This window comes from Aspergillus japonicus, assembly GCF_003184785.1.
Source record: "Aspergillus japonicus CBS 114.51 unplaced genomic scaffold BO86scaffold_76, whole genome shotgun sequence".
In the NCBI taxonomy this organism is placed as follows: domain Eukaryota; kingdom Fungi; phylum Ascomycota; class Eurotiomycetes; order Eurotiales; family Aspergillaceae; genus Aspergillus; species Aspergillus japonicus.
In genome coordinates this window covers 1-25,708 of record NW_020291713.1, presented here as the reverse complement: position 1 = coordinate 25,708, position 25,708 = coordinate 1, and the positions used below count along the sequence as shown (strand labels likewise).

Below are 25,708 nucleotides of genomic sequence, written 5' to 3'. Positions count from 1 at the left end.
TTAGTCCAAAACGGTGATGACGAATGTGCACTGGGCAGTGACAGGAACTGAATGATGAATGGGAGGAGTGGGAGGAGTGGGAGGACGATTGGGTCCCTCAGCGGGTCGTCTCCCCTTTCCAGTTTGTACTGTTGTTAAGGTACTTGTTACTAACATGTTACTTGTACTGATTTGCGCTGTGTTGACGTCCGCCCGCTCTTCGGCTCCTGCCCATTCAGATCTCGTCCTTCCTCACGGTCTCCCTTCACCTGGCACAATTACCCACTTCCCCAGAACTGCTTGTTCCTCTTAACCCTTCTACCCTTCTGGAAATTCTTTTTCTTTCTTTTTTTTCAAACTGGACCACAAACCCATGACATAGATATCGATATTTATATCATCCCCTTTCCCTATCCTCTTTCCTTCCTTTCCATACTTCTCTGACACCCTCCCACTCTGTTCTGCCGGCAAGCGGTGAAACTGAATGAAGTGACCCGAGAATAGCAAATTGACCAACCACAGAGTGCGATCACGACATTTCTCCATTCTATCAGATCATCCGCTAGCCTTGGCCGGGCCATGAGACGATCAACCATCAACGCCCGTATTCGCTGCTTGTGTGCTTATTCCCTTCCCCCCCCGACTTGATGTTCTCTTTTCTCATATTTTTGTTTGGATGATACATGCTCCAATTTCCTATTGCTGCTGGCCCTTTCCCTACCACCCTACTGTTGTGTGATCCTGCATCTCCTGCTACCAAACGCCTCCCACCCACTTCCCACTCCCCCCTCCTTCTCCCCTCTCATTCCTCCTGGTTTGATCCACCCAGCTAGGCTAATTGTGTCTTATTCCCGTCCTTTAACTCGTGCTCTTTGCGTACGTGGCTAGCCGTCTCGGGCCATGCCATGACCATAGGTAAAGTGAATGCGGAAAACAGTTTATCTTTGCTATAAGTCACCCCCCAACATTTGCCTCTTCCAGCTCAAAGACAGAACAAAAAAAAATTAAAATTATTCTTTAACTGTTTGGATCATTTGTTCTTTACCCAAACCGACTTCTCCCCTCTTTACCGTGCTGATCTGGGGTCCGACATTGGCTCTGGTGGTCATCTATCATCCTCACTGTTGGCTCGGGGGGAAAAAAAAGCAAGCCACCCAGCATACTTGGGGGGGCAAAGTCATTAGGTCCAGCAAAACAATTTTAATAAAACACAGAACCTAATTAAGAGGACAAGAGACCAAAAATCCTCTAAAAAGCCCTCCACCGCCAAAATGTCAGATGAGCAAACCCTCGCTCAGCGGACAGCCTCGAGCTTCGATAGGCTCGAAAACTTCAACTTTCTTCTCTCTCGACACGATCCCAACCTGGCCAAGAGTCGGCAGTACTCCTTTGATGCAGAATCGACAGCTTTGGCCTCCTTTCAGAACTTGAATATGGATTACGACCAGACCGAGGGAATGGGCGGCCTGTCCGTCAGTTCATATGACAGCATCGAGGACGAGCGCAGTCCGATCGATGTGCGAGGATATCCGCATTATGGTAAGTCGGAAGCTTGGAGCTTTTCATAAATGACTCTCATTGTTGCATTGTTGGCGCCATCTTCAAGCTTTGTGGTTCGTTTTCCCAATCTCTGGCCCTACGGCTCTCCGATGGGATATGCTGGAGCTGCTGCGGAATGCATGTAACAGCAAACGCTTTCCTCCTGTTTCTGGAAAACCGACGGGGCTTTAAACTGATAGATTGTCTTACCTGGCTGCCTGATGGAGTTTCCGTGGCTTTGCCATTTCCTTGTCTAACCGCCTTGTGCCTGTCTGTTGTCTCCTGTGTTGTGTCTCTTGCTCCTCTTCCATTCTCCCCTTACTGCTGTTTCGGACCCAGCAATGATCAATGCATTGCGGGAGGGTAATCTCTTGATTCTTCTGGAGAAAGCAATCACCCTCCTCGTGCAGACTGGCCTGTTGCTGTTGCGGTTCTGACTGCTCATTTTTTGACCAATCTATTTCCGGGGACTTGTGGTTGTCTGGTGATGAGTGCAATGCTCTATGTGAGCACGCAATCATCCACACCAATGACAACGTCGGGAACCTTGTCAGTGACGGACCCTTAAGCCAAGCTCTCATCCCTTGGTGTACCGGACCAAGATCCCCTTCCATGTGCCCCATATCTTGCTGCTTCCGCTTCCATTGTTCCTTTCCACCCCCCCTTCCCCCATTCCACTGTGGCTTTTTTATCTTATCGCTTGCCGTCCTCTCTTCTACCTTGGTGTTGACAGCTTCACAACAGATCAAATGCTTTCCTATCCAGCTCACCCACTCTACCCACCCATCTCATATGGGCCCCCAGATGATCTGGCGCAGGTCCCCGGGGCCCTGACGCCATCTGATGTCTCCTCGTCCATATCACCTCCCAACGGTGCCATCACCAACACCAAATACAGCACACAGATTCACGGCGACCATCTCGCGTCGGCTCTCAATCAGGAAGAGGGTGTCCGTCGCGCCGCGGAAGAGGACCGCCGCCGTCGGAACACGGCCGCCAGTGCCCGGTTCCGCATGAAGAAGAAGCAGCGCGAACAGGCGCTGGAACGCACCGTGCGCGAGACGACCGAGAAGAACGCCTCGCTCGAGGCTCGCGTGGCCCAGCTCGAGATGGAGAACCGATGGCTGAAGAACCTGCTCACCGAGAAGCACGAAGCCAGCTCGACCCGGTTGGCGCCCCCGACCGACAGCAGCGCCTTGACTTCGAAAACCTCCAGCGTCACCGGCCCTGGACAGAAACATATCCAGCCCAAAAAGAAGGGCGTGGGCACCGACAGCTGAACCCGTGTCAAATCAAAAGAAATCGCATAAAACCTACTTATTGATTCTCCACTCACGCGACATGTCGAGTCCCTTGCGCCTTCATTAGTTTGCGGATTCCGATTGACGCTGTGCTTCTTCGCATCTGTTTTTATCTATTTGTATGTTTCTCATACCTTTCGCTTCGAAAGGCCGGGGACCCATCCTAGGATGGAAAGTCGGATGACGATGTAACGACCTTTTGATTTTCTCTTTCCATATTTTTCGCAAGTGTGCATGCAACCCACGCTTATCCTCATCATCATCATCATGCTTCGGTATATGAAGGCCAGTCATATACACGTGTGTCGTTTACTGAACATTTCCGGGTTATTACTATCAGGGCGGGCTGGTGGATCGGGATCAGGAAGCCACGATTGTGACCGTTTGCTATTTCTTTTCTCTATATATACATTTGTGTCTGTGTTGTTTGTTTCGTTGTCTCCATCCAATCGCGCGAATCGGAGTTCAGGGAATACGGGGTGTTTATATTGACTTCTTTTGTTTTCGAGTTGAGACCCAGGCACGTACAATCTCGCATCTTTTAATTATCGTATGGGCTATGGCTCTGAGGTGGCGGATTGAAGCCGACCACACCTGGGGATTTCTCAGGAGAGAGAGGGTAATTTACCAGACTGAAATGAATGAACAAGAAGAGCCCACTGAACAAATCTTCGATGAACGAGTTACCTCCAATTCTTTACATGGTGTCAATCATCCATACTAGGTAACCCAGTTAATTGGAGGGAACTATAGACTCATCTCAGGCCGTCCATGAAATGCAATCCCCATCAGGAATTGCGCCATCATGAACCTAAATCACACCAAACTCTGGCAACCCCCACGGGGCACATTAGTATTTGGCTGGTCTGTCTGCAAACCAACGCAGCATCGTAGTCTACATGTACTGTACGGTACTTCTGCACTAGCTTCACCTCGCTTCACCCAGGCGGAGAGGTGATTCGAGGGACCTTGCGGAATACTCAGCTGAGGTGTTCGCTACCTTCACTGCACTAGACTAATATGTGTACTCATTGAGAAGGGGAGAATGATCCTCGATCTCCCCGAGGAGGTTTATGCAGTGCAGTGGTGTGACTGATGCGGTTGCGACTGACATCACCTCGGCCGGCGCACCCGCACCCGCACCCGCACTCGGCATTCCTGCCTGAGAAATATGGAGGTAGGATCCATGATCGCGGGGAGGGCTTTCCGGATTGGGATGCGGTTGACTCTGTCTGCACCTGTGCCCTCAACCTACCTTACTGAGGTGAGTACGCCGCACTGTCTGGTTCTACAACCATACCACAGTACTGTTATGCCGTGTACTGTACAGAGGGCAGGCTTAGTCAAGGTATAGTGAACATTGAGACATGACTGTGTATGAGCGTGGCTCTATACCTTCAACCCCTGCTTCCTTATACTTCCTTCCCATCTTCCTAGTACAGTCCACCCCATGATCTCAAGGTTGAACCCACTTAAGTATCCTTAAGTTTTCAGGAATACATCACAGTCAATCATCCGCCTCCGCACAAGACCAGTACAGTACAGTACACTCCCACCCTACAATTGCACAAGTCTGTAGCTGAAACACCGCGCCATATATAGTCAAGTTACTCCCCGGAACGAGTACACATGAGCCTACATGACAGCAAGTGCTTCCACCCCCGATGACTGCCTACACCGAACCTGCAGGATGATCAAAGTATAGCTACACCGAATCAAGACGAAGAAAGCCTGGAACTCCGGTCCTCGACGCATCTCCGCATCTCCGCCAATCGATATCGATATCTATGTCACGCTGGACTCAGCTACCAGCCCACTATACACTACGAACTTTTTCCTACAGCCGTTAACTTCAGCAGCAGCAGCAGCAGCAGCCACGACCATCGCATACCCCTCCCACCATCCCAAGTCCCATGCCCCTCGCGATGTGTCGAGCGAGCACGCATGTCCGTGCTCAGGTCGATGCTTGGGGTACAAATCGTTAGATCAACCGGGGCAGCAATGGGGAGATATGCGTTCAACAGGGATTTCGCGAAATCGAGGTTGAGGGTTGGATCTGTATGCGTCTGGCTCTATGGCGATGGAATGCGTGATCTCGTCTCTTAGCTGGAGAGGGGTTGGTTCGCGGCCGGAGTGCGGGCGGGGGTACAGTAAATCACCTTGGGTATCTTGTGTGGTTTAGATCTTTGGATAGGATGGCAGTGATGGATCTCGTGGATCTCGTCTAGTCTCGCGAGCTGAAAAAGAATGTTGTTGATTGGGTTTGGGGGTTGTGGTTTATTTCACGGCCCGTGCGGCGAGTTTGGGTCTCTCGTCGCGAGAATGGTTGATTTGGAGGGGGGGAGGGTGCGGAGGAAGGAGGAGGTCCTGCTTAGGGCTCATTGTTGCAGCGGTTTTGGAATGGGCTGGGGCTAGTTCATAGCCAGCCCAGAGCATCAGTGAGATGCGGTGCTAGGTCGGTGGGTATCTCAATCGTTTTTTATGATTCTCGGCGAACTTGCAATCGATTTCGCTCTCTATACTCCCAGCCGTTATGAGGAATACCGCTTGCTTAATATTGGTTCTACATGGCCCCCTTCGATGTAGAATAAAACCTACAAGGCCATACTTCCACTAAATAATGACCGCAAGTCAATCGATTACTATTCAAATCCTAAACAACATGACTGCAATCACGACGCGACGCAACACAACACAAGTCAAAACATGTACCTCCCCATCACCGTCAACTTGGGCAAGTGGTATAGTATTACATTAGTCGATTAAGACAGTAGAGGGAAAAAGATCGCCCGCGTTAGAAAAGTCCGACCCCCTATAGCATCATCGCAGACGTGCGCCGTCAGCACACAAATTCACACCCCTCTTGCGGACACACGCCTGGATATTATGTTCTGTTTTTTTTTCTTCTTTTTTTGTTTTTGGCAGGATAGACATCGTCATCGGAATCGATTAATCATCAGTAATTCATCGGGGGTGAAAGCAGAACAAGGCAGAACAAAAACACATCAAGCGGGAATCTCGATGGAAACCAAATCACACAATTAGGGGCGTACTCCAGGAACCTTCATGTTCGGGATAATATCAACCAGATTCAAGTTACTGTTTAAAAAAGGGAAAAGCAGCCTCTTAAACGGCTGTCTCGGGCTCTCTCTCCTCCTCCCGACCCCGGGTCTCACCGTCCAGAGTGCTGGCAACCTCCTCGCCATCCTCTGCATCGTGGTGGTAGGACGAGTGCTGGTCGGCGGGCACCCACGAATCGCGGCCCAGAGGCTGGTCCTGGCCGGAGAGGTCGACGCCCTCGCGGCTCTTGTTCACGCCCTCGCGCCGACGCTGCGACAGGGTGCGCGAGCGGGTCGACAGGTTGGACTTGACCGAGGCCTTGGAGGTGACCCAGTTGGCGAGTGCCTCCTCGCAGTCCTGGATGATGGCCTTGCTGGCATCGTAGCCGTCGTAGGCGTGGCGAGTCTCGCCGGGGGTCACCGGCGTGTCATCGATCAGATCCAACAGGTGCTTGCCGTAGCCGGCGATCAACGCCACCTTCTCGCAGTGCTCGCGGAGCGCATCGAACTGGTACTGGAAGGCGGCCTTGAGCTTCTCGCGGGTGATGTTGGAGAGCTGGGCCTCGGCCACGAGCGACTCGGCCTCCGCGCGGACCAACTCCTGCTCCAGGACGACGATGCGGGGAGAGTTGGGGTCCTTGTACTTGAGCTTGGCGATCTCATCGGTGATCTTCTGCTTGCCTGTAGGGTGGATGTACGGTCAGTCACCCGAGTCCGGGGGCACTGGAAAGGAAGAAGAAACTTACGGTCACGGCTGGGCTGGACGGAAGCCTCGATGTTGCGAATGCTCTTGATGGTAACACGGTACTGATCGTACCGGTCAACGAAGAGATCCTCGAGCTCTCCAATCTCGTAGAGTAAGACACCGAGCTTGTCGGTGATATCAGACACATCCTCGTCGCAGTTCTCACCCCAGATGGAGAGTTGTTGCTGCTGCTGTTAGTACACTCCGGAAGCTCCATGCCAGCGACAACGTACAGCAGTCTCCATGCGCTCCCGGGACACCATCTCCATGCTCCGCATGACGTTCTTCTCCATCTTGACCAGCTGGGAGAGCTTGCGGGCTAGGTCTGGCCCGAAGGCGCCGGCGGCGTTCTTGCGCAGGGCATGGCCTGTACCTTAATCGTGTTAGCAGGATGGGCGTCGACCATAAGAGGGCAAAGAAGAACACGCACCGAAGCCACCCTTTCCGAAGAGTCTGTTGGACTTGGTGGAAGACAATGGCGGGGGAGGGTTTTCGATCTGCGAGGCGGTGGGAACGCGCGACTGGCGCATAGAATAGGTGCGATGCATGGTGACGAAGTTGCTCGCTGTTGTTGGTGAAAGCTCAGAGGAAGTGAAAAGAATAGGGCAAAGTGAGGATATGAGGAGAAGAAATCGCGGAAAAGGATTGCAGCAGAGTCGGACGGTCGGGATCCTTTCTAAGATAGACCTTTTTTTTTTTTTCTTTCCTTTTGCGCAGGAGTGACGTGTGGCACCGAGTGCGACGGGATGCGACGGAAGAGAGACCGACGAAGGATGGGGTGGGAACTGCAACCTGTTCGTGATCTGGATTAGTGGGCTAATGATCGACTAAAAGCCGTGGGTTGAGCGAGGCACTAACCGGTTAAGCGATCTCTTAAGGAGGGATCGATGACACTCTGGCGCTCTGGGTCCTGGGCACTGAGGATCTCCCCTTGCGGTGCAAGATCGAAGCACTAGAGAAATGAAGTGGGTGATTGCAACGCTTTGGAGAGGCTGGCCGCTGGTGACGTCGAGACTGCGGAGTCCACGCTCTAAACCCGATTCGGTTGCGGGCTCGGTCGGGCAGGAGTTAGTGAGTGATGACTCGGGATTCAACAACCTACACTGTTAAGAAGCTGGATCGGAGGGCGAATTGGCAAATCACAGCGTACAATTTGAAGAGCTTTCAGTTAAGCTCGCTGTCAATATATTAAACGACTGGTCAAAGTTACAAGCAGACGAAAGACAATAAGCGAAACCGTCGAGGAAGGGCTGATATACTACCCTCCGTCCCCATCATCCATCATCCCATCCGCGACGTCATCGCGATCCGAAGAACGCCTTCCCCATATCTGATGTCATCGATCGTTTGCTCTCGATACACTGAAGATGAAGCTGCACATTCAGAGTTTGCACGATGCAATCAGACCCTACCGACTGGAAGCTAGTTCGATCAAGGTTTGCATGGCTGCCTAATAGTATGGGTTTCACCTGATGTCTGTGAAGAACAGGAAAATCTTAACCTAGTGTGTTTCCCAGCCCCATGGAGACTCTCGGACCACAAATTACAATTACCCACCAAACCGTGCTCGACTAGAGTACTGAGTACGGAGTACTCGAGATAAAATTGCGAGTCTCAGATTCATGCGGGTCTATAGTTTAAGCTCCTATACCGCACGCACAGATGCAGTGTTCTTTGGTCGCAGTGATCGACCATCTCCGCATTTGGACCATTGAGAACCAGATCTCCTGGCATCGCATTGCCTGGCAAAACAGAATCGGCACTGCAACATCATGACGAACGGTGGGGTGGTATCACTAGTGGTTGACGCGTGACGAGAGATGATTTTTTCTCTCTCTTTTTTTCATGCAGGCTATGATGTGGAGATCCAGGAGAAGTAGCCATTGAATTTTGTACCTCGTTGCCCTCATCGGTTCAAGCAGCGCCTTTGGGGATGTGCCTTTTCGCAGTGACTGGCGCCGATGACATCTTTAAGCGCTCGCTCTGACCTTGCGGGAGGGTTCTTATCTGCAGATGCTCACCCTGCTCGAGGTAAAGCCTTAATGAATTAGAGAACCCCCCCCCCCCCGGGTACCGTGGACAATTCCTCCCATTACTCAATTTCCACTTTCATATTAGTTTTTGTTTTTCTTACCGACCACTAGATCTGCTGCTTGAAAACAGCGCCCAGTACCCTATGAGCGAAACTTTTGATCAGCATGCTGACCCCCTGTGCCTGTTGATCAGTGTCTCAACATTCTCGGAACAATACGCGCATGTCTTAGATCAGTTTTAATTATGCAAGTATGTGTAGCTCCTTGCATCCTAAGTTGTCAAATCAACGAGGCCACGAAAGATTTCCTAGAAAGCTTGTAAATCCTTTAAGATAAGCCCAAGCACGACCCCACGGTCACAAGTTGGCTTGCGAAGCATGACGGAAATCGTAGCACACCTTTCTATTGCACAAGAGCCAGCCACTCGACACAGCAACCTATAGCGGCAAATTTGCATCTAAGCTTGGCACAAGGTACATGATCAATTCATTGTTTCTGCTCAGGGATGAATGAAAGAGATAATAAGTCCTCGGTCCATCCACACAGCACATCACGTGCATCAAGGTCTCAATCGGGAAAGTGGGCATCCCGCCCCGCTTACCTAAGCATCCTCACAATGGGTGGAAATTCTGGAATTTTGAGCGAGGAAATGATTCTCCACGCGGGGAAAAAGCCACCGCTTAAGGTAAGAGGTCAGTGACAAGCCATCTGGAACCAAGCGAACCAATGTGTCGCGCTGGCAGCATCAATGACTTCTTCCCTCGAGGTGAGTGGTTGCTCTTTCTTGCGTGCCCGACGGAAGCCGTTTGCTAATATGCCGTACAAGCACATTGACACATGCGTCCCGGTAACCGCGCTGAAGTCGCTGGTCTTGAAAGATGTTAAACTCCTTCTCCAGAGTCAAGGGACCTATGTCCGGCTCATTCATGAAGAAAGCGGGCGTCTGCTCGCCGAACTGAAAGTGTTCAAACGGAACCATGTGCATGGAATCGTTGCGCTGGGCCACTCAGAACAAGAACCACAGGCGGACTTTGTTGCGTGGGGAGGGCAGTCCGTCCGAGCGTTCAGTCTACACATTGACTGTCAGCAGCTGAGCGCGAGTGTACAAGCTGCGAGCCCAGAGTATCTGGCGCCGGATTGGATCCTGGCCGGATGTGCGCCTGAGACGGATGGCGAAGTTGTAAATGCTTACATGCTGACGGCTCACAATGCGCTCTTGGGCGTGCAGCTTGTCAGGCAGGCCGGGGCTGAGTACGAGAAACGGATTGAAATCCGCCAACTTGTGGCTGGGGTGAAGTCCATCCTCTATTCGGCGAATGTGCTTTCGCTGTCCGGAGCCCACATCCTTGTTGCGGCTGGCACGGTTTTTGGCGAGATTATAGTCTGGTCGTGCTTCTTGGCTGAGGACGATTCGACCAGTGCAACCGGGTCGATTCATCACTTCTTTACAGGCCATGAGGGATCGATCTTTGGAGTCCAGATTTCTCCTCTGATTCCTTCCCTGCACGGGGGTCGTGATGGACGACTCCTGGCTAGTTGCAGTGACGACAGAACTGTCAGGATCTGGGACATCTCCGATTGCGAGCGTACTTCCCGTCACGAGACTCCCGCCTATTCAACCGATGGGTTCGAGCTTCGCGGCACAGGATTCGGCGCAGGAGCTGGTGACAATGGGCTCGGGTCCGAGTCCATTCTTGCGAGTGCGTTTGGCCACTTGGCCCGTATCTGGGGTGTTCATTTCCTGCCCGTCAAGCAAGGCCCTGGGAAAGTGAATCTGCTTTCGCGTGGCGAAGATGCTACGTGCTTGCTCTGGGACCTGACCTGGGACCCGTCTTCGACAGAAAAGCCTCAGTTTCAGCTGGTGGAGACCATGTCTGTGCGCAAACACACGGGCAAGCACATCTGGGCACTCGAGATGCGTCATACCGACACAGAAACGGTTGTTTATACTGGTGGTGCTGATGGCGCCGTGAAGAGCTTTACCATCGAACTGCATGGCGATGGAGATGTCATTCTGCCCAATCTCCGTAACCGCATCGCAACCTCGGTAGATGCTTCCAGTCCTGAACCTCGCATTGAAACCTCGATTAAAGGTTTTGGATTCGTCTCGCAGGACTCGTTTGTCGCCACGACCGTGCGAGGTGAGGTTCAGATCGGACGGATTGGGACGGGGAGCTCGACTACACAGCACATCCTCAAAGAGACTCTAATAGTTGAGGAAGACTTGCGCTCGTATTCAGTCATCACGGGCTTTCCACAGAAAGGCATAGCTCTCCTGGGTAACGCCCGAGGCTTGATCCGACTATATGACCACAGTACCGGATCACTCACCAAAGTGGTCGATGCTGGCCAAAGGCCGGTGGGATTGTACGCTCTCGATTACCAATCTTGCACGACCGAGAAAGCGGCAACCTTGTCGTTCGTTGCAGTCTATCCGAAAGCCGAGAAGGCTGATTTGTTCTTGGCTACGATGGCAGACGGCGCAGATCCATGCGTGGATAGAGTCAAGCTTGACCTGCCCCACGGTTTCGGTGTGTCGACTGCAGCCTTGATTCACGATGACCAGTATCTCGCGCTGGGATCCCTGACGGGCTCGTTTGCTGTTTATCCCGTGGTAGTCTCAGAAATCCTCAAGCCAGTCATGCCTTCGTGCAAGGTACACGGACGCGAAGGACTCAGCTTTATCACTTCATTTGCATCGCTCTACAGGGACAGAGGATCCGACTTGCCATATTTCATGACTTGTGGTCGGAATGGAACATATAGCATTCATGAACTGGCCTTTTCGACAGGTCCGAACCCCTCGGTCTCCCTGAGAACGCTCCACTGTTCTCCTCTTGCGTTCAACTGTGAGATAGCAGGCGCTTATATCGACAACGTCTCCAAAGACTTGATGTTCTATGGGTTCCAGCCGATGGACTTTGTGCTTTGGAACGAGTCCGCTCAGACAGAGGTCGCCAGACACAACTGTAACGGAGGCCGGCGATCCTGGGCGTTTCAGCCCAGCCAAGATGTTGCTTGGGCGGGATCGTTCATCTGGATTCAGTCCGGGCTGACTGCCCTGTCGATACAGCCAGACGCCAGTCGCACATTGCGTTCCGGAAGCCATGGCCGGGAAGTCAAGGACATGTGTGCCACTCAGAACTCGGATGGTCTAGGCCCGTTGTTTGCGACTGGCTCAGAAGACACCAACGTGCGGATATTCACACCTCAAGACCCGCAGGTAGAGCCCCGCTGGGGTGCATTCAAATGCCTCCGGCTGTTGCGCATGCATCATACCGGAATCCAAAGCGTGGACTGGTCCAAGGATGGCAAATTCCTCTTTACCAGCGGAGGCTATGAGCAATTCTTCGTCTGGCGGGCGTGCTCGATCCCCCGATTTGGTCTGGGAACCATGCTGGCGGGAGAGTGTCCTAAGAGTGACCCCAACTCCGATCTGCGGGTGACGAGCTTCGACACGTTGGAAGTGGACGAGGGAGAGGCGGGTAATGGATTCCTTCTTTGCCTGACATACTCCAACTCCACCATCAAGGTACTGACTATCCTCCCCTCCCTCATGCTCTGTGCTAATTGTCTAGATCTTCCATTACTCGCCCGCCGACAAGGGCTGCTTCACACTTCTCGCCAGTGGCACCTATATGAGCAACTGTCTCACCCAGGCTCGATTCCTCCTGAAAGGCTCTACCTTGAATCTGATCACGGCCGCGACGGACGGATACTTTACCCTGTGGAACTTGACTTCCGTCCTCGAGCGATTCTACACCATCTCGTCGCCACTGATCCCCAAACAACCCATCCGCGGAGCATCGATCGCGCCGGAGACGATCTCCTGCGAGAACCGGTACCAGATCCACTGGAACAGCATCAAGGCGATGGATCTGGCCGACCTGTCGGCCACCTCGGCGCTGATCGTCGCCGGCGGCGACGACAACGCCGTGACCGCGACTCTGCTGGACACCACCCCCGGCGCCAGCGACGCGACATACACGGTGACCATCCCCGACGCGCACGCAGCATGCGTCACGACGGTCCGCATCCTCAAGCACGTCCACGATCAGGGAGTAAAGAGGTTCGTCGTTGCCTCCTCGGGCAACGATCACCAAGTCAAGATCTGGTGGATCGACGTCGACCCCAGCCGGCACGGACGGGAGAGGCTCCAGATCCGCCAAGCGGTGGAGCGGTACAGCTGCGTGGCGGACATCTCGTCGTTGGATATCATCCACGACGCGGCCTCGGGTGCGGGGAAGCTGGTTGTGTGTGGGGCGGGCATGGAGATGTTGGATCTTCGGTGGTAGCATTCCCTGCTAGCTCTTCACGGCATTGCACATATACCTTGCGATAGATAGAAACCTAGACGCATAGCAAATTGTTTTCAAACCCGGACGAAATGGCAATCCACCGTTGGTACAGTACCTACGGAACCGGATCCAAGCATCATGCCAGACGGACATCCCGTAGCCAAAGAGGTATAGCCCATCCTCGATGCAGGGATCCCTTGCAGATCAAAGAGCTTGAACCCCGCACTCTGGAACCCACGCTGCAGGAATTGAGTGGGCAAGGGGAGTGAGTGGTTGGGGTGCCGGTTAAATTGGGGCTTCGAGCTCATATCGACCAGCCTCTAGGGTGGGTGCAGTGCAGCGCAGTGCAGACTTGCAGCAAACAGCAAACAGCAGCCAGGTCATCTCGGGATAATAGCAATCGAGCCTGTGGGGGGGAAAGCTATGCCAGCACTCTGCATAAATAGACAGCGGTGGCCCTTAGGTAGGGCTCCGGGGAAAGTATTGTTCTTCGTGATCCTCATCTTTTTTATAAGTCCCTTTCACCATGAAGTTATTGCTTTGGACAGCAGCCATGCTCGCCACGGCTGGTGCCCGGCCATCGCCTCGCGCGGGGACGACCAATCCGACTTATTTCTTCACGTTGTATGTTGCTATTTCGCTTGGTGTGTGTGCTCGCTTGAAATAATATACTAAGATCGAATCAGTGGCGACTCCTACTCGCAGACCGGGTTCAGTGCCTCCGGAACTCAACCGTCTGCTGCGGCGCCGATGGGCAATCCGGATCTAGGTATGTACTGTATACCCTCAGCGTTATACAGAAACCCCGACAACCACATACACACACACACACCTCCAAGCCAAAGCACTTACAAGGGATCAAGGAATCGGCACCACCACCAACGGCCCCAACTACATCGGCTACCTGACCACGCAGGAGAACGCCTCCCTCGTGCTCAACTACAACCTGGCCGCCGGCGGCGCCACCATCGACAACGCCCTCGTCCCCGCCTACCCGGGCGACGTCGCCGCCCAGCTCCGCCTTTTTGGGGCGGTCTACAGCGACAAGCCGGCCAGTGCGCCGTGGACCTCGCGCGATGCCGTGTTTAGTTTCTGGATCGGGATTAATGAGTATGCCTGTCCCCTTGCCTTCGTGTTTCCGTCCGCCAAGCAGAACCGAAGCAACCAGCGCCAAAGCGCAACCTGATAATGGGAAAAAATAGTATCGGCAACGCCTACGCCACCACCGACGCCGCAAGCTACACCCCCCAGCTCATTGCGCGCCTCAAGCAGCAAGTCGCCCAGCTGTACGCCACCGGCGCCCGCAAGTTCTTGTTTCTGAATGTCCCGCCCACCAGCCGCAGTCCCTTCTTTCTGGACCAGGGAAATGCCACCGTCGCGCGGCATGCGGCGTACTTGGCCACGTATAACCGGAATCTGGAGGCGATGGTGCAGGGGTTGAGGGGGGAGTTTGCCGGGGTATGTTTATGTTCCGTCTTTTCCTGCATTCGTTGGGGTTTGGGGGTGGGGTTGAGCTTTGGTGGGGGAGAGGGGGTTAAGGGTAAGGGTAAGATAAGGGCTTTGGCTAACTCGGGCATGGGCGTAGGTTACCACCGTCTTCTACGATGCGTGGTCATTCATGACCAAGATCCTCGACGATCCGACGGCGTATGGGTTCCCGGACGCGACGTGCATCAATGATGATGGGGTGAGTTGTATTTGGTGGAATAATTATCATCCGGGGATGAAGTATCATTTGCTGCAGGCGGAGGATATGAAGAAGCAGTTGAAAGTTCTCGGGGGGTGGTAGGTCTGGATCGGGTTTGGGAGGGTCGCTGGGGGTTACTTGGGCGAGGATGGGAAGAGGAGGGTGGGTGGTGCTGGGTTTATGTATGCAGTTGGGCTTTCTCTACACAAGGTCGGTCAGTACAGTACACATCACGATAGCTATGCGATCATGTTACCTGCACATCCATGCCTGAACCGCCACGGACCCCCGCAAAACAGGATGACTGGTAATCTCCGCGCCTGTTTCACACCCCAGATGCCCAGATGCCGAGATGCCAAGGCGGGAATGGCACCGATGATCGTCGAGGGCCCTGGTTTCCATGAGCACCACTGAACAGCTGTACAGAGGCAGGCACCCTGATCGTTGTGTCAGGTTTCGGTCCTGATGGAAGTGAAACGGTAGAGGTTCCGTCGACAGCTCCGTTCTACATTCGGAAGAACCCGCCCAGATTGTAAGTATAAAGGGTCGGACGCTGCTGTGGTTGTCTGGGAGCTGAAGCAGCAAGGTTCCGCTATCGACAGGCAGCGATGAAGCTACTCAACCTACTTGTTGCTGCTGCCGCGGCCGGCAGTGCAGTGGCGGCCCCTACCCACGAACACAAGAAGCGGGCGTCTGTTTTCGAATGTGCGTTGTCCCCATCAAGATCTCCCAGTTGACGAGTACGAACTCAAGACGATAGGGATCGGATCCAATGAGTCGGGCGCCGAGTTCGGCACCGCCATTCCGGGAACTTGGGTGCGTTTACACCTCATGCCAATAATCAACCCGCTGACCGGACCAGGGTATCGATTACATCTTCCCGGATACTTCCGCCATCGCGACCCTCGTCAGCAAGGGGATGAATATCTTCCGCGTGCAGTTCATGATGGAAAGATTGGTTCCGGACTCGATGACAGGCTCGTATGACGAGGCATACCTAAACAATCTCACGACGGTAGGTTTCAATAAGCACGCTTGACAGTCGAGGCTGATAGGGCCAGGTGGTGAACGCCATCACGGCTGCGGGTGTCCATGCCATCGTAGACCCTCACAATTACGGACGATAGTGAGTGATGAGCTACTCAACCCACAATTCAACATCACTAACCGCCCCAGCAACAACGAAATCATCTCCAGCACCGAGGACTTCCAGACCTTCTGGCAGAACCTCGCCGGGCAATTCAAGGACAACGACCTGGTCATCTTCGATACGAGTAAGTACCCCCATTACACCGGTAGCCTTCCGTGGCTGACATGACAGACAACGAATACAACACCATGGACCAAACCCTGGTGCTGGACCTCAACCAGGCGGCGATCGACGGCATCCGGGCGGCCGGCGCCACCTCCCAGTACATCTTCGCGGAGGGCAACTCGTGGTCCGGGGCGTGGACCTGGGCGGACATCAACGACAACATGAAGGGGCTGACCGATCCGCAGGACAAGCTCGTCTACGAGATGCACCAGTACCTCGACTCGGACGGGTCGGGGACGTCCGGCGTCTGCGTGTCGGAGACGATCGGCGCGGAGCGCCTGCAGGCCGCCACGCAGTGGCTGAAGGACAACGGGAAGGTGGGCATCATTGGCGAGTATGCCGGCGGAGCCAACGACGTCTGTCGCACGGCCATCGCGGGGATGCTGGAGTACATGGCCAACAACACGGACGTGTGGAAGGGCGCGGTCTGGTGGGCGGCTGGGCCGTGGTGGGCGGACTACATGTTCAGCATGGAGCCGCCTAGCGGCCCGGCTTATAGCGGGATGCTGGACGTTCTGGAGCCGTATCTGGGGTGAGCTTGCGTGGTGTGGAGGACGAAGTGCTGTACATTTTGTTGGATGTTCTTGGCATTGACCTGCGATTGGTTATGTAAGGACTGACATCATAGACGAGAGCTATACTCCGTACTGATTCTGTCCCTGTCAGCCTTACTGCAAGGATGCTCTAGCCTGGCTCGATGGAAAAGTTGAGCTTTGCTGGTTCTTTTGACTCTTCAGTGTGAAGACAGAGGATGTGTGTGTAGTTCCACGGTTCGAATTGAGGGGGTGCCCAGAATAGAAGTCAATAAACCAGGCCTGAGACAGCCAACGTAAGCTTCCCGATGACAGCCAAAGTTTGCCGGGGGTCAGTAACCGGCTTGTCGATCAGCCACAGATGGTCTCGAGCACTCTTCCCTGCCATACCATCATCGTCCATATCTCAAAGATGAATGCTTTCATGTTCACTGCAATAATCCGCAATTTAGGAGCTGCTTGAAGCTCTTTCATTTTGCAGGAGAAATTCCTCGCGCTTAGTCAGGCGAACGTTCCTGTTGGGTTCCATGGAACGCCGCAGATGAAGCCAAGACGCGACGTGCGTGTGTCGAGGCTTAGACGCAGAATCTGCAGCGAGGGGTACGTAAGTACGTACTCTCCCCGGATCAAAATGCTGATGTCTATCTGTGACCTTTGAGATTAATGTTGCCAAGAGGGTAACGGGGAAGCCTAAAACTCCTGTTTTGCTTTTCCTGGGCCTTGGGCAATGGGCTGACTCTTCCAACTTCTATGAGTAGTCTAATGTGGGTGACAAGGTCGATGAATAATAAACTCATCCGAATGATGATCGCTGGAGTCGATCCACCGTGTATCAGATAAGTTTGACCTTCTGGGGCGGGCTCGGATCCTTCGTCTGCGATATTTAAGTTCCGTAGTCGTGTTGAGACTGTGCTGAAGGGTTTAGGTTTGTTTGAGCTCTATCTAACCCAGGGAGTCCCGTTCTCGCTATCCGTACTCGTAGAATTGCAGGGTCTGCTCTATCTTGATAAGACGCGTATTAACGCAGCCACAACTGACGTGGCGGTAGGGCTGGTGAGTCTCCGCCACGAGGGTCTGGCGGTGTCAAAAGCCCTCACAATGAGAAAAAGAGCAGTGAATGGACCCACTCTTCCCGTGTTGCGGTGGAAACCTTGCATTATCGAAATAGAAACAAGCGTGGCGTAGTTGGCGCAGCGCATCTCGTGATTGGTCCGCTGATCGACTTGGCTGTAAATTTGCTCCCAACCATCCGCATTATTTGCTTGCTGCTGACTGCGCCTCCTCTCAATTCTACATCATCTGTTGCTTGCTTGCTTGCCCATCCCGACGATCCTTCGGCTCACCCGTTTATTTACTTGTTTAAAGCCCAGCCTCTGTCCGCTGACTCCAGCCTTTTCTCACTCTCTTCCTTTCATCAACTTCCCTGCCAACTTTGTCCACTCCAACCTTACCCCGGACGAGTGTTTTTAAATTACCGAAAACAGCATCACATTTTCAAAAGTCATCGGCACCATGGGTAAAGGCGGTCGCATTGTCTGTATCTTCACCCCATATGTCCTCACCATCGCCTCTTTGATATGTATTGTCATGGTGGGGCTGGGCTGTACCAAATCCAGCTCCAGTACCTTGGATAATCTCTACTTCTTCAGAGTATGTATATCATGCGCCTGCATGCATCTGCATGTGCCAGACTAACCTGAATCCAGATCAACCTCCAAAACATCACAAACGGAACTTCATCGACGACCGCGAAAATCACCTCCGCCATCAGCGATCTCGCCGGTGTCTCGGATGGCGACCTGTCGGCCGCATTGGAGGAGATCGAGGAGCAATACAACATCCAGGACTTCTATACCGTCGGTCTGTGGGGTTACTGCTCCGGCAACATCACCAACGGCAACGACTACAAGACGACCAACTGCTCGAAGCCCGAAGCTGAATTCTGGTTCAACCCGTTGGAGGTGTGGAACTTGGAAGAGTCCGGTCTCGAGAACGCGCTCTCCAGCAGCGTGAAGAAGGAACTGAAGGTCTACAAGAGCGTCTCCAAGTGGATGTTTATCGCCTACATTATCGCATTCATCGCCACCATCGTCGAACTGGTTGTGGGTGTCTTCGCCATCTGCAGTCGCTGGGGAAGCTGCGTGACCACTCTTGTCTCTGCCGTACGTTCTGACGCATTCCTTCCATTCCGTGCTTTTCACTAACGACCGCCGCCTACAGGTCGCATTCCTCTTCACGACCGCCGCCTCCGTGACGTCAACCGCCTTGTTCGCCGTCCTCAAGGGCGTCTTCAAGGCCGAGCTGGAATCCTATGGCGTCAAGGGCCACATGGGCAAGAACATCTATGTCGCCACCTGGCTCGCCGTCGCCTTCTCGCTCGGTGCCTCCCTGTTCTGGCTCCTGAGCACCTGCTGCTGCTCCGGCCGCTCCCCCTACAACCACCGCAACACCGCCCGCGCCGTCACTGCCGAGAAGGCCCCCTACACCTACGAGCCCCTCGGCCCCTACGGCCAACCCCAGCAGCCCGCCTACACCAACACCGCCTACCCGCCCCCTCCTCCCCCGGGCCACGTTCCCATGCAGCAGCAGAACGGCCGCACCAACGCCTACGAGCCTTTCCGTCACGTCTAAGCTGCGTCGCAAGCTCTACCTTTCATTCATCAAATGACATCTGGGAAAACGGCGTTCGGTTGAAGAAATCCGGAGATAATGACCTCTTTACACCAATCATGATGACATACCAACGGGGCTCCTTTCCAACTGAATTTCGGTCCGGGCTCATGTTGGTCTAATGACGTTAATGCAAGCTGCATCTGCACCTGAGGGTTGATTCGCTCTAGACTTCTTATCTCCTCACATTCATTTTGATTTGTACATTGCTTCATTTCTTTTTATCCTGTGATACCTGCTGCTCCGCGGCATTGTTTTTTGTACCTATAGATGGGAAATCTAAACTTGAACTATCGCATGTGTTGTTTCAGTAGCATCTCTTGTAGAAGTCGGTAGACTGATATCTCTGACTTTCTGGTATCTTGACTTTCAACGCTAGAGGCTTAGTTTCAGTTTGCTGCAGTAATCACTTTCTAGACCTTCACCTTTAGTCCCTGTGTGGGCACGTCTCACAAAGTCGCGATGACGGTTGCTCTCCCTTCCCGTCTTACAACCATACTGGTTGAGTGGGGTGTGCGGGCAGAGCCGAATCTGGAAGGCGCGCAATTCGACTGAGTATAAACCCCCCCCTCGCCCCCGGACTTCCGCAGATTCGACTTGATCCTGATGCTCCTCTGCCACCACATGAGCCAGCCTCTTGCGCTCTTCAGTCAATGTGAGTCTTCATCCATGTTAGATACATTCCGCTGGAAAGCCCTCCGCTTGCTTCACTCTCCTAATTTGACTCCGCCCTATACTAACCGATTCTACTCTTCAGAGTCCGTCCATTACCTCCTACTGCCTACGTCGTCCAGGAATGCCATCAGCTCGACTCATTCTACCATCTTGACACATCGTTGTGAAGTGTTGGAATGCTCCAAGCGGTTATGCCCACCAGCCACTGCGATGAGCACCTCAGAGCGGCCATAGCTAATGTCTACCGGTCGAAAGCCTTCCGCGTCTTCGTCAGCTGTGCAACAAAGCCAAGGGCGGATTCCTATTTAGAACGGACAGCCTCGACATCGTGGAACTGGTGTTGAATCAATCCGTCACTGCGCCAATACTGATGCGAAACGAAACGGACAGGATGTGCTCGTCCGCAACACCGGCTTCACGGCCGTAGATGCCCTCCCCACGCCTCTCTCAACGAAGCATCTAGTGGTCAAGCATATCCCCTCTACGCGAGGAGAATGGATGGACAAAATTGGTAGGATTATTGTTTTCGATCATGGCATAGACTGTTCGGCTGTGTCTCCCACGCGGGCCAATGCCACATCAGAGTGAGCATTTTTAGATACCATCGACCTGGAGGTCGGCTTTGACAAATGGCTGAAGCAGATCTGGGATTCGGGAATCCTATTCGCCTGGCACAGCCACAAACCCCAAAGGTGCATGATTGGCATTTTGGCCTGTTCTAGGAGCTCAAATGGACGCCCAACGAAGAGCAGGGGTGAGACGCTAGATATGCACCGCCACCGCGTGACTTGATGAGATTACCTAGCATCGATGCCTTCTCGTCACCTCTCGCCACAGGTGTTTGCTCAGTCAGTTTTGTTATACAGTGCACGCTTCGAACAAGAACCACCAGAGAAAGCCGCCCATCGGAGGTCGCTGTGCCAGACTTTTTCATTCATTGCTTGCCCTTGATCACGCACATGGCCCTCCAACTACCACGCAAAGAAAACAAACGCCAACAAGACGTGGACCCCACGGAGTCCCTGACAAAGGCCTTGACCAGTTTCAAGCAGGTCCTAACAACCGAGCAACTCAAACAATTTGAAAACAGCACGACAGTCCCTGATGCGGGGAGTGTCCTGTTTTTTGTCGCCCAGCTTGATGCTTTGAACGCGAGCAAGACCAGGCGAAGCATCGCCCCTCGACTATGTACCTTCCTGACCGCAACGCAGCAGTTTGCGGGGGCTGTGGAAACATTCGTCAGCTCCCATCCGGAGACGGCGGCCTTGATTTGGGGTGGAATCAAAACCGCCATAACCGTAGCCAGCAATGTTGCCTCTTATTTCGACAAGGTCACCAACATGATCAAGGACATCGGTCTTACCTGCCCCACCATTCAAGAGTTTGGCCAGCTTTACCATGGGCATGTCGGGCTTCAGCGTTCATTGTGTGACTACTATGCCGTGATAATTGAGCTATGCAGCAAGGTTATTGAGGTGTCTCGCCGACCATCAGCCATTCACATTTTCATCTCGATTCGGAATCCATTTGAGTCCGAATTCAAACCGTGGCTGGAGCAACTGGCTTCATCCAAGGACCAAGTGATGTTGCAGATTTCTCTTGCCTCAGAAATGGCTGCCCACGAGGCCAAGATGTTGTTAGAGTATGAGAGCAAGGAAAACTCCTCGCATAGAGCCTTTACTCTGAAATTTTTCAAGTATTCAGCACACCACCAAGAAGAGGCGAGGCAGTGGCAGATCAACCAGACAAAGAGAGAAAAGGCGGCCTTGAAGATCAAAACCCAACAGAATCTGTCCCCCGTCGACCACATTCCACCTTGGAAACGAGTTCTAAAGCAGCGAGTCCAATCAACCGCCGAGTGGTTACTGCATGACGACGCATTCCTTAAATGGAAGGCTAGTCCAGAGTCATCAATCCTTTGGTGCTCTGGGACGATGGGCATGGGGAAGACTCTCCTGATGTCTAATGTGGTCTCTTTTCTACATTCGGCACGACGTGAAAATGATTCTGTTGCACATTTCTTCTGTCAAGCAGACAATCAGCCATCTCTTTCGGCGCGAAATATCGTCGGCAGCATTTGTCGCCAGCTGCTTGATTCGTTGATAGAGGGGAGCAGTCACGAAGATCTGCTCTCGATTGAGCACGATTGTGAAGGTTTGGACACGAATGAAACCGTGCAATTCCTCCTTTCGAAAATGGCCAAGGAGCGGGCGTACTATATCGTTCTTGATGGGGTAGACGAGTGTGACACGGCTCAGATTCGCGAGATGGCTCGGGCTTTGGAGATGCTCTCTCAAGGAAAGGCCGGGATGTTGAAGATCATTTGCGCGGGTCGCCCGGGCCTTGAGATGGATCTGTTCAAGTGGGGCCGGCCACAGTATCGCGTTCTGATTGATCAAGGGAAGCTCAACCTCGATATGGATCGATACATTGCTGCAACCCTATATGATTGCCTGGAGGAGGGGGAGCTGGTCCTCCAAGATGAGGAAATCATCACAACGATCGTGAAAACTCTACGGCAGGGCTCCCAGGGAATGTAAGTTTGAGATCCAGTTACTAAGGCTTTGAGCCTACACACCCCATTATGCGTGAGGTGAAATGCCTAATTGACTCCTGCTTAGGTTTCTCTGGGCTGGTCTATGCATCAGAGACCTATGTGAAAAAAACTGCGATGAAGACATACTTGAAGCGTTGAAATGCCTTCCACGTGGCTTGGCTGAGCTTTTTGATTCAAAGCTTCATCGAATCCAGCATGGAAAGGATTCTCACCATGCAATGGACTTGCTCCAATACTGCGGTGTGGTGAAGCGCCCATTGACCATTGAAGAATACCGGGAAGCTTTAAGCATCTCCCTCGGCGATAAGTCTCTGAACACGAAGCGGCTACCCAACGATATGAATCGGATTGTCCGTGGATGTTTCGGTTTGACATTCATTGATGACGAAGAGCATACAATTCATTACACTCATCATAGTGTCAAGGAACATCTCTTCCACACTAAGAACAAGGATCCCGCAAATCTTGACGCCAAAGAAGTCAATGAGCACTTCGGCTTTTTGTGCATGACATACCTAAATTTCACCAATCTCAGTCGTCAGTTAGTGAAGGCTGAGAAAGAACTCATGATCGATCCTCTCTTTCTTGGCGCACTTTCTCTTTCCAGTAAAAATAGATGGATATCGGGGGTGCAGTCATCCTGGAAGAGGCGGTCACCACGCATCAACATTCGAACAGCTCTAGATTCGCTGGGAGATCCTAAGTATCATAGATCCTCTTCAACAGACGCGATGCAAAATGCCGCCTTTCTTTCTTATGTCAGAGACTATTGGTTCTTCCACATGAATGACATTAAGCCATATGACCACTCAATGTGGACTCTTTTCTGCAAATGCATAGAAGATAGGTCTCTACCTTTCAGCCGACCTTGGGACCTGGCATTACCAGGTGGAACAGTTGGTGAACATTATTCTTCACATACCATGAGACTTGTCGGTCACATTCTCAAGTCCCTTGGGCTTAATGAGGAAGAGCTACAATGGCTACAATGGGCGGTGAAGCACAATCACTATGCCTTATTCCGATACTTGATTGGCATGAGAAATCTCACGATGTCAATAAAGGAATTCTCATCGTTCCCAGACATACTGGTTGAAACCAGTCATCCATGGCTAGAAATTCTTATTGATGTCCCGGTTTTCACTAAAGCCTGGGGTGAGGCTTTGTTCACGGTGGCCTTGGATGAAGGACTTCCCAAAGCAGAGAAGCTTCAGGTTTTTCTCTCATTGCTTCACATAATGCACCAAGTAGATGAAGTGGAAACCCGATTCGCCCTAGGAGTTGCTTTGCGATACGCACTTCTTGCCAATAAAAAGATGGGATTTCTGTTGGCGGTCGACAAGGCGTTCTACCCACGCTCAACAGTCATTAACGACACACTGGATGAGTCCAAAGCCGACGCCCATGTCAAGGGGATCAGTTATGAAGAGAGGGTTCCGTTACTTGCTATGTGCTTGAAATCCAGTGCCCATGCCAGGAACCAATTAAACACGGTGAAGGAGCTTGTGGCTTCCGGTGCAGATGTCAACCTGAAAGACGAGACAGGCGAGACGGCTCTCCACAAGGCTGCGAGAATGGGACGAGAAGGTCCGGGCATGATTGAATGCCTTATTAGTGCCGGATCAGAAGTCAATTTGCCAAATAACGGCGGGCAAACAGCACTTCATGTTGCTGTGTCTGCATATCGAGAAATCAATGTGAATCTTCTTGTTTCTGCTGGTGCGGATGTCAATTCAAGAGATAAGAAAGGCGCGACAGCTCTCCACGAGGCTGTAAGGGTGGAACAAGAAGGACAGCTTATGATCGAATATCTTATTAGTGCCGGACTGAACGTCAATCTGACCGATAACCATGGGCAAACAGCCCTTCATGTTGCTGTGTGGGCATATCGAGAAAAGAATGTCAAGGTTCTCATTTCTGCTGGTGCACTTGTCAACTTGGAAGATAATAAGGGCAATACCGCCCTTCATGAAGCTGCAAAATTGCGATCATCGAGGATCAGTCTCGGCATGATGAAAGATCTTCTCATCGCCGGTGCTGACATCAACTTGGCAAACAAGCAAGGCGAAACAGCTCTTTGTATAGCCATATCGACGCACTCAAATGCAAGCGGGATAGACGAGATTGCAACTGTCGCTGATGAGATCACTAATTTGAAGTCTCTATCAAAATTGGGCAGATATCTCGCCGACCTTGCGGAGTCAGGCCAATGGTCTGTCGTCAAATTATTGGTCAAGAGTGGGGTCAATGTCAATATTTGCGGAGAAGACTCTAGCAAAACAGCCCTCCATTGGGCGGCTCAAAAGAACAAAAAGGATATAGTCGTACTACTGATAGAACACGGAAGCGACCCGAATACACTTGATCTTTTCGGTCAAACAGCCTTGCATTATGCTGCGGAAAGAGGATTGGACGGCATAACAGCAACTCTGTTGAAGGTAGCCGATGCTTCTATTGTCGATACCAAGAAAAGAACAGCCCTGCGATGCGCGAGAGATAATGGCCACGCCCCCACTGTGAAGATGCTCCTACCTTTCGCTGGCCCTAGCGATGGAGATGTCGACAGCACAGGCAAAACACTGGAAGAATGGAGGCGTTTGGTGCTTGGTGCGGTTGTGGACTCTTAGGTTTCTGCGAATCATGGCCTGTACGTGTGATGAAGAAATCGTCTACAGCCATCCCCTCGTTTCAATGCTACCCTCTATGCTTGTGATACCTAAGAGGGAGATTTCGAACTCGCTGTCTTCTTATATGTGCGTATGCCACCCAACTGGGTCTGGGGATATTGTGACGCTCTCGAGTACTCCGGGATTAGGCCATCTTATCTAGACACGCCCGCATCAATGCAAGTTTACATCTTTCTACTAATCTACTTGACCAAGTTTGACAAGCAAGTAAAGTGCAAACCAAACCAAAAAAAAAAAAAGAAAGACAAAAACATACAACAGAAGGGATTCGCTGGTGGTCACCCACCCAACTACTAACCTCCCGGCGTGTGGCTTGAGTACGGCTGAGCGGACGGGAAGCCCTATTTTCCACACCCTGTGGTCGTATGTGCTTGGTGGAGAGGTAGAGTAGTATATGTCCATGTTAACAAATGAGGCCGCTCTAGCACTGTGCGAAACCCTGGGCAGGGTTGGGGCGGAGCTACTCCAGGCGAAGATACACAGGAGGATATCTCACCCCATCGATACGATAAGTATGTAACTATACTGAAATCTTGGTATCCACTGGATCTGGATCTTTCGCTGGTATACTGGTTACTACTGAACACTGTATCGAGATCGCTAAGCTGTCAAGATAGCGTAAGATCATTG

General features: G+C 52.4%; 7 protein-coding genes across 7 annotated transcripts; 6 read left to right on the top strand and 1 right to left on the bottom strand.

Moving 5' to 3' along the window:
* The first annotated feature begins 888 nt into the window (after positions 1–888).
* On the top strand, positions 889–2,926 carry BO86DRAFT_224043 (bZIP transcription factor). The gene is made up of 2 exons (XM_025666937.1): positions 889–1,518; positions 2,263–2,926. Exons 1-2 carry the CDS (start codon positions 1,251–1,253, stop codon positions 2,796–2,798), a joined length of 804 nt encoding a protein of 267 aa, XP_025523200.1. The 5' UTR covers positions 889–1,250; the 3' UTR covers positions 2,799–2,926.
* A 3,019-nt stretch (positions 2,927–5,945) lies between these two features.
* On the bottom strand, positions 5,946–7,171 carry BO86DRAFT_323504 (Eisosome component PIL1/LSP1 family protein; the record flags this gene model as incomplete). Its single annotated transcript, XM_025668428.1, has 4 exons — positions 5,946–6,559; positions 6,625–6,808; positions 6,857–6,990; positions 7,054–7,171. 4 exons carry the CDS (start codon positions 7,169–7,171, stop codon positions 5,946–5,948), a joined length of 1,050 nt encoding a protein of 349 aa, XP_025523199.1.
* A 2,158-nt stretch (positions 7,172–9,329) lies between these two features.
* Positions 9,330–13,106, top strand: BO86DRAFT_371016 (tRNA (34-2'-O)-methyltransferase regulator RTT10). The gene is made up of 3 exons (XM_025670304.1): positions 9,330–9,422; positions 9,483–12,188; positions 12,235–13,106. The coding sequence occupies exons 1-3, from the start codon at positions 9,405–9,407 to the stop codon at positions 12,949–12,951; spliced, it is 3,441 nt and encodes a 1,146-aa protein (XP_025523198.1). The 5' UTR covers positions 9,330–9,404; the 3' UTR covers positions 12,952–13,106.
* Positions 13,107–13,215: 109 nt separating this feature from the next.
* Positions 13,216–14,743, top strand: BO86DRAFT_371014 (SGNH/GDSL hydrolase family protein; the record flags this gene model as incomplete). The annotated part of the gene is made up of 5 exons (XM_025670303.1): positions 13,216–13,578; positions 13,641–13,723; positions 13,818–14,064; positions 14,157–14,412; positions 14,540–14,743. The coding sequence occupies exons 1-5, from the start codon at positions 13,481–13,483 to the stop codon at positions 14,741–14,743; spliced, it is 888 nt and encodes a 295-aa protein (XP_025523197.1). The 5' UTR covers positions 13,216–13,480.
* A 506-nt stretch (positions 14,744–15,249) lies between these two features.
* On the top strand, positions 15,250–16,492 carry BO86DRAFT_323537 (glycoside hydrolase family 5 protein; the record flags this gene model as incomplete). The annotated part of the gene is made up of 6 exons (XM_025668429.1): positions 15,250–15,346; positions 15,402–15,457; positions 15,504–15,656; positions 15,703–15,767; positions 15,818–15,915; positions 15,963–16,492. The coding sequence occupies 6 exons, from the start codon at positions 15,250–15,252 to the stop codon at positions 16,490–16,492; spliced, it is 999 nt and encodes a 332-aa protein (XP_025523196.1).
* Positions 16,493–17,912: 1,420 nt separating this feature from the next.
* Positions 17,913–19,457, top strand: BO86DRAFT_392752 (SUR7/PalI family protein). The gene is made up of 3 exons (XM_025672872.1): positions 17,913–18,139; positions 18,196–18,651; positions 18,710–19,457. Exons 1-3 carry the CDS (start codon positions 18,002–18,004, stop codon positions 19,118–19,120), a joined length of 1,005 nt encoding a protein of 334 aa, XP_025523195.1. The 5' UTR covers positions 17,913–18,001; the 3' UTR covers positions 19,121–19,457.
* A 1,393-nt stretch (positions 19,458–20,850) lies between these two features.
* On the top strand, positions 20,851–24,919 carry BO86DRAFT_279662 (ankyrin repeat domain-containing protein; the record flags this gene model as incomplete). Its single annotated transcript, XM_025667317.1, has 4 exons — positions 20,851–22,370; positions 22,456–23,279; positions 23,364–23,527; positions 24,452–24,919. Coding segments are annotated over 4 exons (2,976 nt in total), but the record flags the coding sequence as incomplete, so codon positions are not given.
* Between the last annotated feature and the right edge of the window lie 789 nt (positions 24,920–25,708).